Consider the following 12,713-nt stretch of genomic DNA (forward strand, 5'->3'; position numbering starts at 1 on the left):
GCATTACAAGGTATGCAAAATAATATCAGTAAGGTTAATAATCTTTTCGTTGATGTGCTGCATTCAGTATCGAAATGAATAAAACCAAGAGATGAACAGACTGGTGTTCTCATACTGTTAACACCAGGGAGCGCTGTGGTTCTGTCCCAGAACATGGAATATGCTCAAACTAGAAAAATATTTATCAGATTAGAAGATGGAGCACATGCGAGTTTTAAAAAGGAAACATAAATAGTAGTTTTAGGTAGGTATATTTTAACAGCTTCTGTCCGATCCCTCAACAAAATCTACAGTTCATGACGTATCTCAACCCAAAAAGTTGTGCTCTGAGCAAAAACAACCGCATCGCTGTGCACTGTACCTGCGATGGGTGGTCCCACAGTCATGGGCACAGACATCATACCCAGCAGGAAGCCAATGGCCTGCGACACATCCTGAGATCCCACCAGCTCAAAGGCGATGGGTGCCATGATGCAGATAAAGCATCCGTCAAAGAGGCCCATGAGCAGACAGACAGCAATGAGGCCGCCAAAGATGTTACATAGCGGGATCATCATAGACATCAGACCAATCACCAGGAACGACGCCACCTAGAAGATGGGATGATAACGGCAATCGAGGAACCTTTTTCAACCCTGTGTTCCACCAGGTAGATCATTAAAAGCTCACTCTTCACTGGAACATAAGGTTGACATTTACATTATATTTACATAGACATTTTTAAGTATTCAAGTCAACATAGCTTGTTGTTCACACAGTAGAACTAGCAAAGTAATAGGTGTCCACGATAACTAACGAAAAAAATATTACTAGAAATATTTCTACAATGCATGGTGGATCCTGTGGAAAAGACTAAATTTGACATTGATATGATATTGTGTGTTCTCAAATTTGTTTTTATTTTTTTTTTTTTTAAAAACATGTTCTTCTAAGGTTTATATAAGGTGAAGAAGGAATGAAGCCAAAACACATGCGTGTCTATGTTTCTTACATTTGAATTCCATTCTGTAATAATTATGATCACAACTGTGAGGACTGTCCTATGTATTGTAATTTATTTCTATTTACATTTTATCCAGGGCCTTAAGACCCTTTGATCCTCACCTGGAAAAGAATGTTGGAAACTCAATGAATATGTGGCTAATTCTGGCCAAGTACCTTGGTCAGGGAAATATTGAACGTGTTTTTCAACAGATGCTGGTCAACAGCATCCTAATCAGTAGTTTGCTCCCTTGGTTACTATGAGACGGACACAATGATTGATCTCTATCTGGATGTGATGAAGAGGACAGAGGGGTTGCTGGGCACTTACCTGTAAGAAAACCTTGTTGACACCAGGGACATAGTCGGCCACCCTGCCAAAGATGAGGCGCCCGAGGCCTGATGTGACGCCGATGCACATGAGGAGCACCTCCTTGTTGACATCCTTCCCGAAGCGTTCCTCCACATGCTTCATCTGCAGAGTGGCAAGAGCAACGCTGCTGGTCAAACTGAGCATCAGTCACATCATCAGCAAGATAATCTCAGGAAGCTCCTTGACCCAACTCATGTTCACACCCTGAGCTCATATTCTCAATTTGCTGCTTAGTTGACCCTTCAGAGCAAAGTGACTCTTTCATCCATGTATACAATCTGAAGTACTTCGCCCATGAGTACTACGGCAAGGACTCTTCTGTGACTTCAAGAAGCAACCTGAAGGTCACAAATCTGCGTCCTTAAGCTCAACAGTGTTTCCTGCAAAGGCACAACAAGAGGCAAATTTGGCTTTGCATGCTCTTAGAGATGAGTAAGAATTAAGATGACATGCGACTCTCCATGCATTCCTATGCAGAGTTGGTTGCCGGTTAGTCCGACTTTACTTTAAAGACGGGATAATTAGCGGGCTGTGTCTACATGTTGGGGGATGGAAAGGAGGAAGTGCACAGAATCTGGGCCCATTTGTGGGTTCCACTGGCTGTTTCACTTTACAGGCATACCTCAGGGAGGAACCCTAGGCATCTGTGCACAGGGGCCCCCCCTGCTCTCGGATTTACGGCAACCCTGCACCCCTCTCCTGCGGGCAGGCGTTATGAAATGCAGCCCAGATGGCTGCATTAGGGGCTGCACCCAGACAACTCCCACTCGCAGCTCCAAAGAGAACCAATGGCTTGAGCCCAGGCCGCAACACCCTACTGAAACACACTAGTTTTGTCCAGCTCAGTGGATCAAAGGTTATTCAGTGGCATTCCAATGGTTTGTCAACTTAAAATGCATCACACCAGGTTTCTGATCTTGATGGACCAAATGCTAAGGTTTAGGCTCAACATTAAGGGCCAGGTTAAAAAAGGCACCTTTATGATGGACCACCCTCCACCCAGCTTAAAGTTTCAAAAATCCTATAATAAATTCCAGTATAAATCCACATCGCACACATTTTCCACTTTGAAGCGAGAACTTTTGTTCTGAGAGCAGTATTCTGTAAATGTATTCGCTGCGGGGATGTTCTCTGTGTACTAAGACCCCTGGGAACCCTCGGACCCACGCTGTAAAATAAGGCCCCGATACCTCAGTGCCTGCCACGTTCACCTCATTTACTCCTCCTGGTGGAAACTTTGATCTGGATGAATGTGCAAAAGGGGCCCAGGCAATTCATAGGCACAACATGCAGTAGGCCTGGAAAACATCAGGTGGGATTTGGCCTGTTATTTGGGGGTGGAAATTGCACCCATTCCAGCCACTCTACCCCCTCAGCCCCCACTTTTACTCTGCAACCCACAATCACTAAGCTCCTATTCCCATTTCAGTTAACCACTTGCAGAAGTCACCTGACAAAATTGGAAATATTACAGGAAGGCAAACTCAATAGTCAATTATTAATAGTCAACATAATAAGTGCAGAGACAGTGCCAAGTTTTCCTGCTTACGCATAACACATGGCCTGGAAAAGAGCAATCAAGTCAGCATCTGCAGGCAAGAATACACTGGGACAGAACCTGCCAAACGTAGCAACCCCCAACACCCTCGAGGCAGCGTGAAACATCAGCGTCAATCAAGTCACGTGTGGCCGTTAACGTACATATTGATGCTGACGTGAAGCGAATGATAGATGCTTTGGAATTTTGAGTGCAGAGGAGGACAGTCAATCTCAGCACTTGCCTCTTTGACTGGAGTGGACCCTCCTAGACTATAATCTTTTGATTCAGGTATGAAAGTTTCCTTCTGGTCGCAAGCTGACAGTGGTGTCGGACATGTCAGACTTCTTACAAAGCGGTTAATCGCTCCTATCACTCTGCAGCTTTCAACTTCTCAAGAACATCTGGCTCTTTATTAGTCATCTTAATGTTAATCTTAAAAGGACAAAACAAACCCGTTGCTTGTTTCATGTGTCATCTGTAAAGATCCTCTTGTTAAAGATTAAACCGGCTGAGGATTCCCCCCCCCCACCCCACCCCCACATTTGCTTGGCTGAGCACAGTGCACAGATGAATTTGACACTGGAAAGTCTATGTGGTTCTGAACAGAGATAAGCTAGAACATGGCTCTGCCTGAGATGGAAACTCACAGCAGATTGTTTTCATGGGTCCTGTCCCACCACTGTCATGTTCTCACCGTCCTCGGTGTCCCTGCCATCCTGCTGTCCTCACTGACCCCATCTTGTTACTGCCCATTGTCCATGCTGACCTCACATTCCTACCATGCTCTACTGACCCCCATATTTTCTTCCCAATCTCCATCATCCCAGTCCTACAGACTGTCTTCAACATCCTCACGTCCCCACCGTCCCTAACTGCTCTGTACCCGTCTCTTGAAAGATCTGTTTGCTTTGACTTGGTCACCTAAGCTGGTGTGTGAACCCATGTGATAGCAGGTTTTTCTTAACTTCCTTAAAGCATACTGCCAAATACCTTGCTTCAGAAAGGATCTCAACTGAGTAATAGACCTCACAATAACACATATTTTCTGTAAACGTGATACGACTAATGAATCTTTCACTTCCCCTATTCTGTGAGTCACGTCCTTTCAAGTAGACTTTACTGTCAATGATCTGACACCTGCGCTGTATGTCTGATCAAGCACGTATGTACTTTTCATGATCTTCAATACATATGAACATTTAAAATACATGTTCATAAACACCTGGGTCCTGTCGGCTGAATTTCTGCAGGTCTGCTTCTTATTTATAGTAAATAAGCAATCTAAGCGGCATAAGCTACGAAGAGGCTGCTTTCACTGGGAAGAGAAGCTCAGAAAGAGCTGAGAGTATAGCTTGCCTCCATACCCAAGATTCAATGCACCCACAGTGATCTCCAAACTGTACCTCAGAGACTTCTGAGAAATTAACTTCTGCAGAATAGTTTCCACCTCCCCAGATCTCCAGCCCTGCGAAGAAATGGCACACTTTTATGGGCAGCCACCTTTCATAGAGTACACCCTTCTCGTTTCAAGCCTCACCTTTAACTGTTTATGATCGCATGGTGGATAAACTGCTGCCCGAAAACTGAAAAAATTGCACGGAACAAATCCAGAGAATGAATACTTGAAGAAGCATCTCTGTTGAGCAGCAATTCTCCCGTGACCACAGAACGCCTGTGGGATGTATCACTGACTATGTGGTGTAAGGGAGGCTGTCTGTCACAGAAGCTCATTCGTTGCCTCGTTACACATTTGAGAGAGGCTACAAGTCCACGGTGCATGGAACACACACACACTGCGTACAGTAACACTCACTGGTTGGTCACAGCTATCGTTTCTTTCAACTCACACAAGGAGACATGTGGCTTAGAGAGAGGTCCAAACACCAATACCCCACGAAAGGGAGGGAGGACTTCTTCCATTTCTCCAGATGACAGATCTCAGAGGCACCCAACCCAACTTGACTTGACTTGACTTTTCATACACACACCGATTACTCTTTTTTTAGCAAACCCAACAGCACCTGATGATAAATTGAAGGCATATAGCTAGAAAATAAAACAGAAGCTCACCCACCAAGAACAATATTTCAATATTTAATACATATTTAAATAATCTGTAATTGTAGTATGAGCCACGGTCAATCTAATGTGTTTTCACAGGAAAATTATGGTTAATATTGAAACCAAATATGGTTGTGTCATTCTAAAAATAGCCTAAATTGAAGAAGAAAAAAAAAAAAAGAAAATTGCCAATGATCTTTGCCACAACAAATCATGTATAACCCCCAGAAACTTCCTGTGCTATGAATCACAAAACAAATAAAGAAATCACCATAATGGAAGTGTCCTGATAAACAGAAAAGTCTTGCTGGACAGATACAATCATACGGATACACATATCTTGGTCAAAAATAAATAAAACAGGAAATACTATGTTCCACGGGTCATATTGATTTAGCCGCTACATCTTTGGACAGAGCCCACTTTTTATCGAATTACAGTCGAAACACGAGAACAAAGAACCGTCTAATCCTCGGGGATCTGTGGACTTTGACTTGCCCCGTCAAGAGCAGATATGGTGGCGAATTACGGACACTGATGCGGATCTGAGCAGCCTAGCGGCTAAGCTACAGCTAAACTCTTAGTTTACGGTAGCACAGCAGCGAGAGCAGAAAGTATAATGAAAAATACCTCCCTCTGAGTGGACTGAACATCTCAGGCTCAGTGCTGCACAGCACTTTGCCAAGGGGTTAGAAAAACCCCATTTTTCCTTTTCAGACAAGTGAGCCACCCATTAGGCCCAGATCACATGCAGGGACAGTCTTGCGCATCACGAGCTGGAGTTTGGAGATGAAGGACCGATGGATAAGTTCACTCGCAAACTAAAATACCCGCAGCTTCCTTACAGAGCCAGCAGGTAGCGTAGCGCTTGCTGCTGCTGCCACGGAGCTCAGTTTGACTGCTGTTCCTGGTGTAGTACCCTTGAGCAAGGTACTTACCCTGAATTAATACAATAAAAATTACCCAGCTACATAAATGAATAAAACAGCTCAACACTGCAAGTTTCTTACAATGATAAATGCATCAGCCAAACAAATTCTCCTTCAGACCAAAAAATACAAATTATGTTTTACATCCTGTGCTTGTTATGGAATGCCGTCATCGTAACAGATGTATCAATCAAAAGATAATCCTGTGCTTAATATTTTTGTCTTTACTCTGCAAATAGTGAAATTATGGCCTTTCGACTAACCACAGAACTTCAGCAACTATGTCCAGAAACCTCACGGCTGCCACTTCTAGCAACATACCCTGCCGCTACGATACTGCTCTTGACCAAGGTACCTACCCTAAGTTTCTCCAGTACAAAAGCCAGCTGCATGAAAGGATCTGATGTTTAATGGATAAACTGATAATGGCTAAGTGACAACGCAGGGGACTTGTGGCTTTCAACATCCTGGAGGCTGCTGCGGAACTCCATGGCCACGCTCCACAGCCATGCTCCACACAATGGTCCAGAGCACTAATGGGGAGCCCGAGCCATACCTTCATTCTAAATAAACTTTCAAACTCCTTTTGGCTCCTCTTCTTCCTGCTAACCATTAACACGGCTTCCCTCTGTGTCCGTATTTAGCTTTCTTGCCACATGCTGTTAGGAAAGCAAACAGATATACAGGAAGCGACAGCCCACAGTTACTTCTCCGTAGGGCCCACTGCAGTTCATCGCGACTCGTCTTGGCTCCACATAACAGCTACAGAAAAACGTTTAAAGTTATAAAAAATAAACTGAGTACGTTATCAGTAAACACGATGCAACGGTAAGTTTTTAAGTTTCCAACTGAAAATACGCCCTAGCTCAAATCCCTAGGGAGGGAAGAAAAGGGTGCAGTTCTTGCCGTTTTCCGTACGTGGGCGACCTCATAACACATTGCAGTGTTTTTATGTTGCCCTGACTCACTGTTGCCGCTGAAAATAAAAGAAAGGATAAACGGGAGTTCAGGGAAACCAGAGAAAAGTGGGGCTGAAAACAAGACGTCCGCTCCTGGGGGTCAAGTGGCTTAGCTCAGAGCGTCAGGCTTCTTTGGAAAACAATGGGATGTGTGGGGGTGTCTGCGTGCAAACTCCCTGCCTTTAGGTGCCTGTCTTGTGTCAACAGCACCAGGACGCCTGCATCAGTGGATGTTACAGGTGTCAGTGTTATGTCAATATTTCCAGAGGATAGTTTCCCACTTTGCAGTTTTCTAAAAGGCAATGAAAACAAGACCAGGATTGCTTCATGGGTTCAATGAACCTTGAAAGATCAGCCAGTGCTACAATAATAATAATAATAATAATAATAACTTTTAACGACCGATAAAGTCAAAAAAGGAAAAGTAAGATACCGAATTGGGTAGTTGAAATAAACGTAAAATCACTGACATAATGAACTTAACTGATGAAGGTGGCATGAGTTAAAGAAAAACAAGATCCTTTTGAACATAAATATTTTACTGTAGGTGTGACATGGTAGTGTGATGGGCTGGTGGTTGCATCACTCTCTATGCTTCTAGATAGGCTCCATACCACTGTGACCCTGCTTTGAACAAGTAGCTACTGCCAGTGAATGAATGTTTCACTACAAATTCTCTGTTTTGACAGCAGAATGGAAAGAGGAAACAAATTCAAATTCACTTTGACCGACGTTGTACCACTCACCAAGTGAACATAAGGCACAAAGTATCCATAGAGTGCTGCCGGGATCCCGAAGGCCCAGATGCAGTAGCCCACAGACTTCCAGATCTTAACGTTGAAGACTTTGCTGAGAGGTGGGCAGCGGCGGCCAGCCTTGCTGCTGATGGTGACCTGGGGCAGTAGGGGCTTGTAGGTGAAGCCAGCCAGCATGAGGATGAAGACGAAGATGCAGAGCACCCGCAGCGTGTTAGCTAGCCCAACACGCTCTAGCAGTGCCCTCAGCACAAGGGGCAGCACGACAGAGAACAGGCTGCTGCCTGCCGTCACAATGCCGTTCACCAGGCCCAGGCGCTTCTTGAAGTAGTGTCCCAGGATGACCAAGCTGGGCTGGTAGGCGAAGGAGCAGCCGCAAGCAAACACGATGCCATATGTGAAGTACATTGGACCCAGGGATCTGAGGGGCAACCCAGTAGATGGTCATTATATAGCAGTTTTGCTCCTTAGCTGCTGTTTTAATGTATGATTTGACCCTTTAAATAATTTGAATTTTATCAGAAGGGTTAGGCATAAGTACCGTGATGAATGGCTCTACAGCAGGGTCCCTCCCTTTGACTGTAATCCCACATTCCTAAGTACTGTACTACACTACCCACTCCCTGTGTCATTCTCCAGGATCGTTTCAGACACTCATCTCCTCTTCTGGCATTAAAGCCCCATAACCCTCCCATATGGGAGCGCCTGGGAGTCCAGGGCCTGTTCAGACAGGAACTGCTCAGGGCTTGTGCACCCTTTCCCAGAAAACTGCTGCACAGACAGGACAAAGCAATGATCCACCAACCATCTGCAGAGCTTTAACATCACAGCGGAACACCTGTGCAGCATCAGTCTCAGTTACAGCACCAGCATTAGGTAACGTCAGTCCTTAGCCCTTAATCCTACATTCAAAAATTTGTTTTCAACAGGTCTAAAGGGAAACTTGGCCCAGCAGGTGGCATTGCTGTTAAGGTCCTGGATTTTTTACCAGATAGTTGCTGGTTCAAGCCCTACTCCCCACTACTGCTGTAGTAACCTTGATCAAGGTACTTACTCCTATTTGCCCCTGTAAAATATCCAACTGTATAAATAGGTTAAAAATGTAAATAATTTTGAATTAAAGCATCAAATAAGCATTATTATTATTTGTTCAATGCAACCTACAGTGGTTTTACAGAGAACAGCACTGTCAAGTCAAAGTCAGTGTAGTAGCAATAATAAAAGAGTAAAGCCACAATTATCAGCTGAAACACCTTTTAACTTTGGAGACTTTGGACAAGTCTAGATATAGAGCAAGATTAAGTACGAGAATTGCTTAGCTAGTGGGTAGATAAATATTGAATGAGTTAGCACTCTCAGTGGGTGGCATGGTGGCACAGCAAGTAGCGCTGCTGTCTCACAGGCTGCAATCTCTGTGGACTTTGCATGTTCTCCCCATGTCTGCATGGGTTTCCTCCAGGTGCTCTTGTTTCCTCCCACACTCCAAAGATATGCTGTTCAGGTTCACCCATAGTGTGTGAGTGACAAAGAGAGTGTTCCACTGATGTGTGGATGAGTGACCCATTGTAAGTAGTGTATCTAGCAGTGCAAGTCACCGCGGTGAATAAGGTGTGTGGGCTAGTAACACTAAATAGAGTTCATTGGAAGTCATTTTGGAGAAAAGCACCTGCTAAATAAATAAAATATAAAGTCACTGACTGTCATTGCTGTGATCAGTGAAAGATGTTACTACCTTCTGTATTATTAATGGTAACACGCTAATAAAAAGTCATACTAAGCATTGCAAGTGTAAATTTACGTGGACTCTGGAGTGCAAACCAATATTTCATCAGTCTTTTATTAATAAACACTGTCTCTGGCTATAAATAAAAGCTGCTAGAGTCTTAAGCAAGCCTTAATGCATCTTCTGGCTGATAAGTGGTCTTTTGGCTTGTGGAGTATCTGCTCTTGATAGAAATGCTCTGCAACTCTGTCTTCATTTGGACTGTGGGAGGATGTCATAATGCAGGACAAATGAATAGAGGAGGAGTGAGGGTAAGGATCACCAACATACAGTACATGGCATTCCTGCAAATATCAGATACCCCACCCAGCTAAGATAAGGAAAGCAAGTTACGGATTACCACAGAGGAGGAGACAGGGCTTACGTGACGAAGGAGCTGCCCAGGAGGCCCACGAGAGCCACGGCGGCCCCGCCAACGGCCGTGATGCGGCAGCCCAGCAGGTCCGTGCAGACACTGACGATGGGCGAGCAAAAGAAGATCATGCCCATAGACAAGGAGCCCACCCATGCTACAGTAGACACAGAGAGAAAAACTTGATCATGCTTTGGGACCAGAACTTGACTGTACAAAATCAGCTATGACATACTAGGGTATTGTACATGACTACTGTACATAGTACACTGGCCCTTTATCGAACAATCAAGTTATGATTTTTTTTTTTTTTTTGTGACTGCTCTGCGATGGTGTGACGTTCCATCCAGGGTGCACCCTTCCTCATGGTCGATGTTTCCAAGATAGGCCCAATCTTGCATGAGACAAGCTGCTACTGATGATGGATAGATGGATGGATGGATGGATGGAAGGAAATAAAATGTCTCACTGAAAGCTTTCTTTCAAAGCCCTCTTCAATACTCACTTCTCACATCCCAAACCATGAAACTGGCAAGAAGAAAAGTACAGATAAAGGAATGTTTCCTAATTCTGATACCATCACTTCTTCACAAAAACAAAATCAGACAACGCAGTGCTTTCACAGAACGGCCCGGTGAGCTCAAACTAGACTCTTCACGAAAAAGTCGTTTTCGGCTTCATGAGTTGATGGGTGCATGTAAGAAAAATGCAATTTTATTTTAAAAATTTCTTTAAAAAAAATTGAATATTTTGTATAACAATTATTTAGGACAGGCCCCCTTTTCAAGCTTTATGAAGCAGAAGATGGAAAACAAGTGGCATTGCAGATTGAACGGGGATTCAGTGTGAACTCACAGGCTCAGAAAGTCAAAGAATGACTCACGTTTACACTGGACCAGACAGTTAAATCAGCCTCAGAAATTCAGTTTGGTCCCTGTTGCTGTGTAAGTCAATACGCTGTTCGTTTATTGACAAGATATTAGAGGTAACGTGGATCACGGGCAGGCTAAAGTTCACCTAGCCTCTGTTATTACACAAAAGGAACACATGCCAACCTTGTCCACCATAAATAACCCTGGCCAACCAAGTCCTTATCAAGGTTGTCAACCCTACATCTGATTTTTAAACATTATTTCTTACAAAATAAGGGGAAAAAAAAAATTTTTAAATTATGCCATTTGAAGAAGTGAACAACAATGCGTGCGCACGTACACACACACACACACAAAACCACTTGTCCCAAGCAGTGTCGCAGCAAACCAGAGCCTAACCCAGCAACACAGGGCACAAGGCTGAAGGGACACACACACACACACACACAGGATGTCAGTCCATCACAAGGCATTCCAAGTGGGACTCGAACCCCAGACCCACCGGAGAGCAGGCCCTAGCCAAACCCCCTGCACCACCACACCCCCTTGAATAACAATGAAAATAGAAAAATAAGCAATATGAACACATACTGCGCTTAGACAGCTCTGCCTTGTTCCAAAAAGTTTTGTTTGAGCTGCAGGCACAGATCTGTGGTCAGTGAGCGGGGACACACTCAGTTCATATAAGCCTCTCCATAGACCTCCTTGCAGACCTCCATGCAGAACACCCGGCAGCAAAGGTCTGACGCAGGGACCACCAAAACATTTCCCAGTAGGCCGAGTGCCTGACAAGAAACATTTAGGGGAAAAAAAGATAAACACGGCATAGAGCTGCGTAAATATTATTTCCGGCCTTTATTCTCTAGAAACAGCAGAGGAGGAATAAGAAAATAATCAAGGCTGGTGTTGTGCAAGAGCCGGGATGCACTTTATTCACCAAAACAATAGTGGGGCAGAGGTGGGGGTCAAGGGGGGGTGCCAAGAGGACTCCGGGTCGAGGTCGAGGAGGCAACTGCTGTTGAACAGCGAGCAGTTGGCATTCATCCTGCTCTTGGACGGAGTTTACCGCTGCTCTCACAAGATTCCTTCCAGGCAGTAAGTCTGTTCGTGCAGGATGAAAAACCATTGCTTCACGTACGAGGAACTAAAAGACATGAAGTTCCTTATTTCCTTTATGCAGTCAGATCTACTTTCTGAATGACAGACAATTCAGTCTTTCCTGATTGTGCAAATGGAAGCGGGGCAGCACCGGGGGGGGGGGCAGCGGTGGTGTCTATGTAAATCATTGGCTATAGGTTGACACATTGAGAGTGAGTGAGTGAGTGAGTGAGTGAGTGAGTGAGTGAGTATGAATGAATGAATGACATTACGCTGGCATCCCATCCCAGCTGTACCCTGCCTTATGCACCTGGAATAAGCTCCAGACCTCTGCAACCCTGAATTAGGCAAGCAGTCGTTGATAACGACTGAATGAGTTACGATCAAAAACTGATCAAGCTATAATAAAACAATCCAAAATCAACCCTTGTCCTATTATTAAAAACTGACACCACTATTCAGATGACTTACAATGCTGGTATTCTACATTAAGGTTGTTACAAGTATTTACCCCCTTACTGTATATAGCTGGGTTATGTTTACCGTATCAATTCAGTATAAGTACTTTGATCAGCAGTGTTATAGCAGGAGCAGAGATTTGAATCCAGGTCCTTTGACCTTCCACTCTATAGCTCAAACCCAGGACTTCTTAACCTAGGGTTCTTGTCTCTCTTAGTGCTCCAATGATAGACTTGAGGTCGTCCGCATCGAAAACAATACTAACCACAAAATATTACTGCCCTTACCATTGACGATTCCATCTGAAGTTAAACAATTTTAAGTGCAATATATTGAATACAATATTTTTTCATATTGTTTAATGAATGCTTTTCTAGAAGGGCTCCGTAAGAACCTCTGCTCTACCCACTGTACTGCCTGCTGAGAGCCGATGACCCTTACAGCCTGTCTTGCATCAAGGCCAGAAGACTTGTCCCCCGAGACCTTTAAAAGGTCCACAGAAGAGACCTAAACTTCTACACCTGTTCGCCTGGTCTTCGAAAATTAAATTT

At 44.2% G+C, this 12,713-nt stretch overlaps 1 protein-coding gene across 3 annotated transcripts in view; it reads right to left on the reverse strand.

Annotated features, from left to right (window-relative positions):
- slc16a10 (solute carrier family 16 member 10) overlaps positions 1-12,713 on the reverse strand; it is a 39,189-nt gene that overhangs the window by 11,397 nt on the left and 15,079 nt on the right. For all 3 annotated transcript variants that reach the window (XM_029255198.1, XM_029255202.1, XM_029255195.1), the window contains exons 2-5: positions 9,746-9,890; positions 7,590-8,019; positions 1,313-1,456; positions 362-590 (exon numbers count right to left, since the gene is read on the reverse strand). In XM_029255198.1, the coding sequence (XP_029111031.1) occupies positions 362-590; positions 1,313-1,456; positions 7,590-8,019; positions 9,746-9,890 (948 nt within the window). The remainder of the gene's footprint in view (positions 1-361; positions 591-1,312; positions 1,457-7,589; positions 8,020-9,745; positions 9,891-12,713) is intronic.

Source organism: Scleropages formosus, chromosome 1 (assembly GCF_900964775.1).
Source record: "Scleropages formosus chromosome 1, fSclFor1.1, whole genome shotgun sequence".
NCBI classification, from domain to species: Eukaryota; Metazoa; Chordata; class Actinopteri; order Osteoglossiformes; family Osteoglossidae; genus Scleropages; species Scleropages formosus.